General features: G+C 46.0%; 1 protein-coding gene across 1 annotated transcript in view; it reads left to right on the top strand.

Moving 5' to 3' along the window:
• Positions 1-767: 767 nt before the first annotated feature.
• fa2h (fatty acid 2-hydroxylase) overlaps positions 768-10785 on the top strand; it is a 50431-nt gene continuing 40413 nt past the window's right edge. Inside the window, exon 1 of the mRNA XM_015965263.3 lies at positions 768-1661. Within this exon, the coding sequence (XP_015820749.3) occupies positions 1380-1661 (282 nt within the window). The 5' untranslated portion in view covers positions 768-1379. The remainder of the gene's footprint in view (positions 1662-10785) is intronic.

Below are 10785 nucleotides of genomic sequence, written 5' to 3'. Positions count from 1 at the left end.
CACGTTTCCTATGAGCACACTAAACCTACAGCTGATAACCTTTACTTATTATTACAGTCAGGTCTCCATATACAATATATGATATCCACGAGCACGTGAGGATGTGTTTCAGCTGCTAAAAGGCACCAGAATTAAAATAAATAATTAAACCAGACTGGTTTAATTAATACTGGTTTATCCAGTATGAACTCTAACGCGATATCGTCATCCATCATGTACGGAAATCTGTCCACCTTAAAGAGCAAGTCACCCCCCAATAAAACGTTTTTTTGTTGATAAACTAAATAAACGAGTGTCTAATCGTGCTGCAGACACGTGTCGTCAATAATTTGGCACTTCAGTGCATCTTAGTTAAAATTTAAATATTCTGCCTAAAACTGGTAGTGTTGTGCCGTTGTCAGGTAAAAACTCTGCACTGTATATTAATTTAAATCTGCCACCGCTATTGGCTAAGAGGTATGCTATGATGTCAACTGGTACATTATGATGTCACAATGCTGTCATGAGCCTGTGTGTGTGTGTGTGTGTATTTGTTAGCAGCTCCGCCTTCTCGGTCTGCTAGGCAACAGCATTTGTTGCATTTTTCAAACATGAAGTGGGAGTGGAGTAAGACTCTGGTAGGGGGTGACTTGCTCTTTAAACGCTGGCTTTCAGCCCCTCCTGCTGCGTCCGTCTGCTCTCGTCTGTTTTCCAGGCGAGGCGCAGCTCAACTCGAACACGGCCAAAGTTTTAATTAAAGCGCTTTACGGAAGTCACGTGACCTAACAACAAGACTCGTTTTTAGGTTCTAAACGTCTGATACGTCACTTGTTTTGATGTTTATGGATCAGGAAGTGAGACAAACTACGGACTCGTCGTTGTTCACCCCCGTGTTTAACCGCTCGGGTAATAGTGTGAGTTGATTGTGTGGATGATCACATCTGAACGGAACTTTCTCTCACTTTGAAGAATTGTTTTTGAACTTTCGCTCTGAGCGCTCTTCTTCCGCGCAACAGGTGCGCCAGATGATGTGTTGCATTTAAGGAACACCTTGAGCTCGGACATATGAGAGTCCTGGAATAAACGTGTTTGTTGGGGTTGATGTAACTGGTGTTGTTTAAAGTTAGAAACCGTCTGAAAGCTCGGGAGAGAACCGTGAGGTGTTGATGACATTTCTGAGTGACGTGTGTTTATTTTTGGGGCTTTTTCCGGGCTCGTGAGCGCCTCCCCGACCCCGCCCCTCAGGTCCCTGTCCTCTCCGCCTTTAGGCTCGGTCGGTGTCATCGGTGAAGTTGAAGATTCAGCTGTTTGCTCCCCGCTGACGAGGTCTCACGTCGCGCCTCTCCGCGTTCACTTATCGGTTCCGGTGGACCCACGCACGAACACACCTCACTCTCAGGATGTCTCCGTCCACGTCCCCCCGGTTCTTCACCGAGAGGGAGGTGGCGCGCCACAGCACCACGGACTCCTGCTGGGTGCTGCTGGGGAGCAGAGTGTACGACGTGACCGCCTTCCTGCGAATGCACCCGGGCGGGGAGGCGCTGATACGGAGCCGCGCAGGGAAGGATGTGAGTCGGGAGATTGAGGGACCCCCGCACCGGCACTCGGAGAACGCGCGCTCATGGATGGAGCAGTACTACATCGGGGAGCTGGACAGGGAGAGCGGCACCGACGAGGCGCAGGTAAAATCGGGCGGAACTCACCTGAAGTCACCAATAAACTTAAGATTTAACTTTATTCACACCGTTGTCTAGAAACCCCCTAATCAGACATTTAATTTTATTTATATTGGAGTTTCCAGAATGTTTGACACTTTCCTCGAGTTCACTCTGATAAACAAAATCAGACGTAATCTGGAGATTTATTCCTCTAACTGGGATTAAAAGTTGCATTTCATCACGGTGTGAGGAACATGCGGGTTCTGTGGGAAGCAGGTGTCCAAGTCGAGTCCCACCTGACTTTCTGGGCGTTTTCATCCCTGAACTCCCTGCTCTTCTGTATTGATCCAAGGGACGGAATGGGGAGCTGGGTGTTCTGTGGTTGCGTAATTTCTGCGTGGTGGTGGAGCAGGGAGGGGCACGCAGGTGACATGCAGGTGACATGCAGACCCGTGCTGGATGGGCGTGGAAGGCCACAGTTTAAATAAATCATTCACAAGATGTTGGGAGGGTGAGAGAGAGCAGGCTAAAGGAGGTAACTGGTTTGTCTGGTCCCTGAAGAAAGGGTTAGTGGGGGCACTGGAAACCCTTCCCCTGCTGTTGTGGCATGAATCTACTGATTTTGCTCTGTCCATGCTCATGTTTCTTTGAGCACTCAAACATTTTGCATAATTCCTTTGCTGACAAAGTGCTCATTTACATGCTTGCCCACTCCAGATTGTGTCCTGGTTGCATCAAGTTCAACTTGAAACAAAATCCTGCTTCAAAAACTCCCGAAACGAGCCGTGGCCTGGTTTTAGTTCCCGTGGAAAGCTGCAATGCACAGATTATGGTTTAGAAGACCAATACCAACTAAAAGATTTTTCTACAGCTCTGACCTACTAACGCCACTTATCTAGTTACTTGCCTACAATAATGCAAATAAACAGATTGTGTTCATATCACATCTTTTTCACAGTTTTACTTGACTGTTTATTTCGGCTGCAAGTTTGGCTGAAAAATAAAACAAAATGTAATAAACGTGGTAGTTTCGCACAAAGATGCGTCATAAAATAGTCTGGAATCAGCCAAAATACAGCATGATCAACTTAGCTGGTGATTTTGAAACTCCAAATAAGCTTTTGATTGTGAAATAAAGATTTCCCGTTGCTCCTGAACTCCTCACGAAGCTAACTTTTCAAATTAATCAAAAAAGTGTAACAATCAAGTTCAGTGACCTTAGAGATGGTATCAGCTTTAGAACCAAAATCAGTCTTTACGTAATCTGTGTCAAAACGTTCTGAGTTCCAAATCTTCTAAATGATCCACGGACCGAGCTGCGAGTTTAATCCAAGGTCAAACGGTTGGATTTGTTTCTGCTTGTGTGGAAAAGTTTGTTCTTTGTTTGGATTTTAGATAAACGTGCATAAATAAAAGATAATGGGAGTTCGTGTCAGGGCTGAGAGCTGGTCAACCCTTTCTAATGACTGTAAATTAGGAAATGATTAGACCAATCAGCTGTTACTGTTCAACTCTGGAGGTCATGAGACAAATTTCCATTTCCATTCCCCAGGCTGATCTTTTTGTTAATGAAACATTAAGTTTAGGGTAATTTATCCTCCGGCTGAAGCTCTAGAAAAACTTTTGCTGCTATCTCAGAGGAGCTCTAACTAATGCTAAACCTGCTCTTTGGCCCATCTCTTTAATGATTAGTCTGTTGGTGGTAAGTGGCGTTTTTTTCCCCCAACAGTGCAGGCACTGGGCGTAGCTTCTAGTCAAACCGTGGGACTTTAAATGGACGTTAACGGTTCTGGTTCTACAGAAACTTCAATTACTTAAATTATAGTTGAGATCATTGGATGTTCTGGGTCAAATATAAGAATTATGTGCCTGCTGCATGGTTGAGCCTCAGATTTACTGTAAATTACCATCAGCTGTTGAGTGATGCAAACAAATTTACATTTTTTAATTTAGATAATTATAATAGTCTTTATTCCAGGGGTTGAAGCGCGTATAGCATCCTTTTTTTCCCACTTTAGCTCGCAGTGAGTGTATGTTCTGATCTGATGATGACGTGTTTTTATGTAATGGCAGCCTCGCCTCTGTCAGACCTCCCCAGGGCGGCTGTGGCTACAAGTAGCTTACCACCACTAGCAGTGTGTGAAAGCGTCTTTGGGTGTCTAGAAAAGCGCTATATAAGTTCAATGCTTTATTATTATTATTTTTATTATTATCTTGCTGTTGGTAGATGATTAAAGCTGGTGTGCTGAGTGTTCGTTCTGATTGCAGCGACAAGTTAGATAAACGAAGGCTCGTCATAAAGAGGGTTGACCTCTGCAGAGTAGAAACCAAGGCAGCTCGCATTTTATTGTCCCTTATCTGACTCGCTTTGGATTGTGGGAGGAAACGTTAAAATGCCCAAGCGTGGCGTTCAGGTGTCGTTTCTGTAGGACTCGGTTCTCCCAACATGATTTCTGAGGCTTTTCCATCATCTCAGTTTTATCTTTGATTTTCTCACAGGCAACAAATCAGACGTCTCACCCTTGAACGTAAACTCCTTGTGATGAAGCATTTGTCTACATAGTATTTTATACGTAAAACAAACATATTTTACTGTAATATCTATAGAGATTTAGATAGATATATCAAGAGCAGTGTTGCCAACTCAGCGACTTTGTCGCTGTTCCTAACGACCTTTTGACCCCCCTCAATGACTTTTTTTTCCCCCAAAAAGCGCCTAGCGACAAACCTAGCGACATTTCTCAGGACCCGTTGCTGTAGATCTTTCCTGTAGATATTCCCCACAGATTAGCAACAAAGAAACCATTTGCACTCTGAACCGTTCTACCGGGAGAAAGGAAAGCGAACGATAATCTGCACATGTGATGTGCACGAGGACTGACCAATCATAAACCGTTTTCGGCCGGGCTGATTCGCCGAAGACAGAGTACAGCTGCAGAGCTGGAGACCGCCGACGGCTGCTGCTGCTGCAGGCTCACGCTTCTACTAGAGACGGTGCAGGCGTCAACCTGCGACCTCTGGTTCTGCAGCCGTCAGACACTTTGGTTTTTCCTGCATTTGGCAAATAAAGTCAACGGGAGTTTCAACTACCGTCCCGTTTACACACGCAGCTCTGTGGCTCGTCAGAATTTCCTTCAGTGACACAGGGATGGTTACACCATGAGACACCCGCTCCCTTTTGCTCGGTGCGCCGTTACTATCACGACGGAGAGAATACACAACAGAGAAGTACAGAAACTATGAGGTGTAAAAATAACCCCCAGCTTTTTAGGAAAATGTCTGTGAGAATGAGGAGAGCAGGTCTGAGTTATGTCCTACAACAGAACTGTGTGGATCACCACACCATATCGGTCTTAATGCCACTTTATTGGTACTTTTGGAATTTATTGTACATATCATACTAATTAATAACTTTAACACATAACATCATTTTTATTTTCCTCCCTTTTATATATATATATCTTTTAGATGCTATGGGGAAAATGAACGCCAATGTGGCATGATGACATCATCAGTATGTAAATTAGCATGTGACGTCACCCGGCGACATGTAGCAACTTTTGGGGGGAACTTCAGCTACTTTCAGTCAAAAACGGTTGGCAACACTGATCAAGAGCTCATCTGGAGTCTGTTGTTGATGCCTTGGGTTTCTCCTGAGTGGACTACTGTAATGCGCTGTATGCGGTCCTTAGTCCAAAACTCGTCCGCTAGGTTCTTGACGAGCACGATGCGCAGGGAGCACATCACTCCTGTTCTGCACTTCAGGGTGAAACTCAAAGCGCTAACTCTGGTGTTCTCTTCAGGGGACTGGAGAGCGTTTTGGACAGGCATGCTCCATCAAGAACCCTCCGTTTAGGGAATTGTTGGTGGTTCCGCGTTCCCGGTGCAGGTCACGGGGGGGTCGTACATTCTCGGTGCTGGCTCAGAGGCTGTGGAATGAATTGCCTTTAACCGTGCGCCAGTCACCCTTTTTGCTGCTTTTAAGTCCTGTTTGGCACATTTCTATGTTCTGGCTTTCCACCAGCAGTTGTTGTAGCGTGGCTTCATTGTCCAGCATGTCTTTATTGGGTTTTATGTTTTTATGGCTGTTTTTAAATGTTTTTCTTGTTGCTTGTTATAGTTGTTTAGCACCTTGGGCGTCCGATAAGGTTGCGGAAGAAGCTTTATAAATAAAGTGAAATGAATGAATGAATGAAAGATGAGTCTAAATCAATTCCACATCTGGTATGACCACCCCCTTCAAAATAGCATCTGATCTTCTAGCTACACTAGAACACGGGTGATGAACTGGGCTGGTAGGTTCTTCCAAACATCTTGGAGAACTAACCACGGATCTTCTGTGGATGTAGGCTTCGACACATCCTTCTGTCTCTACATGTAAACACACCCACATCACCCCGCTTCTCCTCCAGCTTCACTGGCTGCCAGTCAACTTCAGGGTTCATTTCAAGATCCTGGTTCTGGTCTATAGGGCCTTACATGGACAAGCACCATCTTACATTGGTGATCTTCTCAGTCCCTACACCCCCAGCAGGTCCCTGAGGTCCAGTGACCAAAGCCTACTGGTTGTGAAGCACCAGGCTAAAGGTCAAAGGTGACAGATCATCTGCTGCTGTGGCCCCCAGACTCTGGACCTCTCTCCCCTTGAGCCTGAGATCAGTGGACTCAGTGGTCTCCTTTAAAAAGCAGCTGAAGACTCACTTGTTCAAGCTGGCTTTTGTATGACCTTCTTCACCTCTCTCTCTTTATTCTGCTCTCCCCACCTATTCCACCTTCCTCAGGATCCACTGATTTCCCTCTTTCCTGTTCACTCTCTCTCTTAACATATTTTATCACAATTGTCTATTTTTTGCTCATTTTAAATATATTTGTAATCATTTTCTAAATGCTTTTTTTATATTTTTACATTTTTTGTTTTTGTGAAGCGCCTCGTGATTTTTTTATCTTGAGAGGCGCTGTAGAAATGATATTTTCTTCTTCTACATGTAATCCCAGACGTGCTCCATGATGTTGAGATCTGGAATCTGGTTGGGCCAGACCATCACTTTCAGGACTTCTTGTTCTTCACACTGAAGATGGTCCTGAATGATTTTGTTTCTGGATACTTGAGGTCATTCACTTTGTATTTTCTATCCCCCTGAGTCGGGTCGCTGGGGCAGCAGACTAAGCAGCGATGCCCAGACGTCCCTCTCCCCAGCTACTTGGGCCAGCTCCTCTGGGGGAATCCCAAGGCGTTCCCTGGCCAGGTGAGAGACATAGTCCCTCCAGCGTGTCCTGGGTCTTCCTTTGGACCTCCTCCTGTTTGGGCATGCCTGGAAAACCTCACCGGTGCTGTATCTGCATCACTGCAGATGCAGCACCAATCCACCTGACGATCTCCCAATCCACATCCCCTCACTCGTGGACAAGACCCCGAGATACTTAAACTCCTCCACTTGAGGCAGGACCTCATCCCTGACCCGGAGAAGGCATTCTGCCCTTGTTTGACTTTATTAGCCTGAGTCATGCTTCTCCGTCAGCTCCAACAGGGAGAGACACGCACGGACGGAGACGTTTAGCCCTCGTGCTTCTCCGTCTCCTGGGGAGTGTTGCAAAGCAATTCCCCGCCAGGACAGCAGAGGGCGTAGCGCTGTTCTGTGGTATCCTGTCATGTATCCGATTCTAGATAGTGTGTTTATATTGTGTTTTTTGTACATAAGAGACTTTTTAACACAGACAAATTTGTCTCTCATCCTCCTCCACCTCTTCATGCGCTCGCCACCTCTAAACCCACGTTTCCTGTCGTTTCCGTCCACAAATAAAATGCTTGCTGCGCATCTTTTCACTCCTCCAGTCACGGGGGAATTAAACATTCATATTTCTTGAGGTATTCTTCAAGCTCCTCCGTGTCTGCCGCTAGTTATCCTCGGCTCTCTTTATGTTTTTGAGGGCGCAATGGCGGCGGTGTAGACGACAGCGGCGCCCTGACCAATCACAAGCTTGCGTTCTCCGTCTCGACGGACGGATGTTTAGAAAAGAGAGCTCGACTCTATCCGTCCTTGCGGGGGCTCTTCAGCGGGCTCGCAAGGACGGATAATGGCGTTGCGTGTCTCCGCCCTGACGTAGACGCAGAAGCATGACTCGGGCTTAACTCCATGGTTTCAGAGCCGATTCTCACCCCAGCTGCTTCACACGGCTGCGAACTGCTCCAGTGAGACGAAGATCATGTTCTGATGAAGCCAACAGGACCACATCATCTGCAAAAAGCAGAGACTAGATCCTCAGGCCACCAAACGAATCCCCTCGGCACCTCGGCAGCGCCTAGAGATCCTGCCCATAAAAGTTATTAACAGGGCAGCCTTGGCGGTGTTCAACTCTCACCGGGAACAAGCTCGAATTACTGCCGGCAAATAAGTCATGATTGTTTACTTTCATTAATTTACACGTTGCATTTTGTAAATCAACGATCGTATCTTCCCCTCTGCAGTTGGACTCATGAATGACGGTCCTAGCATCGCTCCTTCTAGTCACCTGACCCTGTGTTGTGTTTGCGCCTGACTGCTCCGCTCTGATCAGTACCTTCACTGACTAGTATATATATTAGTCGTTTGTCTAATTATTGCTCCTCCAAATTTTTCTCATTGTTCTTATTTCTTATTTTAGCATCAGGTACCGCAGTACGTTCCTGATGTTGTGAACCTGCTCAACCACGTAGCAGCAGAACCCTTCTGATTCAGACACCTGTGTGGGTTTGCAGCTGGTTAGCTAACATCCAGATGTGATCTGTCTCGGCGTCGTAGCTCACGGCTGATTTCTGACTCGACTGTAACTGAAGTTTGAGTTGTGTATTATAATATTAATAACCATGATGATAATTATAACGATGGTAACGACGACGAAGGGAAAAGAGGGTTGGACCTTTTGAATCGTGCATTTTCAAAAGGTTGCTTCCTTGAACGGCAAGAAAAAAATCTCCAAATCCACCTTTACGGTTTTTAACGAACAAACCAAACGATCACCTCCTTAAATACTGTTTTTGTTCTCCTAAGCCAAGGGCTAACCTGCAGCTGTTCAGTCTGCATAAAGTTATTGATCCGGTTAAGTCGGCTGCTGATCCGATCAAGCGCCGTTTCACACTCGGCTGCACCTTTGTTTGCTTTTTGCTTCGGCTCCTCTTTTTATCTTGAAGAAATCAAACCTGCTCTGCCTCATAGCCTCCAAAGGGCACAGTACGGTCCTGCTCAAACCCATTCCTGTCATTTTTGTTCCACTCAAATGGTTTCCGTCACCTTTTCTTTGTCCACGAACCTAAAATGTCAACAAATGTAGGGTCAAAGGGCACCGAAGCAGTTGCATCACCGCCTGATGTGCAGGATAATGTAGCAGCACGGCGGAGAGCTCTGCAGCATAGAGGATGTTTTGTTTAATGAGTCAAATCGGTGAATGAATGAACAATTGGAGCGGTATGGAAAGGCTCAGCAGAATGTGAAAATGTGAGGAGAGGGGAAGCTTGCCGAAGAGCATCATCGAGTAAAAATGACAGGAAGATGTTTGCAAACAATCAGATTAGCGTTCAGTAAAAGAAAGAAAGAAGTTAATTAGATTTTATTACTCAAAATGGAGCATAAGGGTGGGTTTTGGGTGTTTTTGTGGAATGCTGCAGGGTGAGCGGGTCAGGCTGCCGGAGCGCAGGAATGCAGATTTTCATTGGCATGGACCGTTGTCCTCTCAATGATGGGATTGTCTTCTGTCAGAAGGCACAAGGAGGAAGAGGAGGAATGATTCAGTACAGTCGTGACAAACCTGCAAACCGCAGAAGGTCAAAATCCTGTTCAGCTGCACCGGACTGCCGTAGAGCGACGAGACGACAAAAGGGGCAAAACCACAACAAATCAGACGTGAGAGAAAACCTTTCGTCATGAAGGAAACAGAATTAACCCTCTTACAGGAAATATTCAGATTTACAAGGAAAAGAGTTGGTCAGACCAAAAAGTTAGAAGAGCATCAACAGGAAACAAAAATTGGTGCTTTAAATCCTGAACAGGAAGCCAGACATTAGACCAAAGCCCTACTTGCCTCGAAATCAGGGGCGGCGTTAGGCCCGGCTACTTGGGCTGAAGCCCCGGATGTTTCATGAAAAGCCCCGGATCTAAAGCCCCATTCCCACCTGTACCGGGTCGGCCCGGGCCGGGTAGCCCCAGTCGGCCCCAGCCTGGCCCGGTTGATTCCACACATCCTTGCCTTAAGCCCATGTGGGCTGATTCTACCCACCAATCAGAGGCTTGCTCTAATGGAAGGTGTGAATTTGCTGTCAGCAGTGGGTGTGTTAGCCCTGGTCGGCCTGAAGCAGTACCCCTCGGGAAGAGGGCCGAGAATGAGCCTTGGTTGGCCCGGGAAAATTCCAGGCCACCCAGATATGTAAACAACCTATGCTACCCGGCCCGGGCCGACCCGGTACAGGTGGGAATGGGGCTTAAATCGTGGAAGTAACATGCAGTACCAAAGTCCAACAGAGAGGGAGCAGCTGGCAGTAGTTTGTATACAGCCTGCCTGAGCCTCCACCACTGAAGAAGAAGCCCTTCAGCACTTCTTCTACACTCTCTGCCTGAAACGCATGAGTGAAGATGGACATAAGGACGTTTTTTAGACCAAAAGTACAACGACAGAACCCCAGCTTTGATGAGACTGGTGTTGACTCAGGTTTGTGAGTCTTATTTGAAAATATTTGTTGTGCTGCTGGTTTGCCTAAAGTTAGCTTATCAGGTAAAGTTGTTGGAGAAAGAACGGGAATATTTACTATCATCTCACACTAAACACTAACAGGAACAATACTCTGCCCTGAAAATGCTGAATATGTAGCTTCAGATTAAAAATGATGTGGTACAAGACATATATGATGTTGACTAGTGCGTGTCACGTGTGTGTGTGCGTGCGTGCGTGCGTGTGTGTGCGCACGTGCGTGTTAAGCCCCGGATCTTCTTCAGTCCTAAATCCGCCCCTGCTCGAAATAATAAACATGTCGGATGATTTCATAAGTTCTTCCTCTTTCTTGTTTAGTTGGGTAATAATTAATAACATTAAATAAAATCATACATTTAAACTATAATTCAGTGTACTTGTCAAATCCATGTTCCAGTTTAATGTCCATCAGACACGTTTAATTAGATTA

Source organism: Nothobranchius furzeri, chromosome 4 (genome assembly GCF_043380555.1).
Source record: "Nothobranchius furzeri strain GRZ-AD chromosome 4, NfurGRZ-RIMD1, whole genome shotgun sequence".
Classification (NCBI taxonomy): Eukaryota; Metazoa; Chordata; class Actinopteri; order Cyprinodontiformes; family Nothobranchiidae; genus Nothobranchius; species Nothobranchius furzeri.
This window is presented reverse-complemented; position numbering and strand designations above follow the sequence as displayed.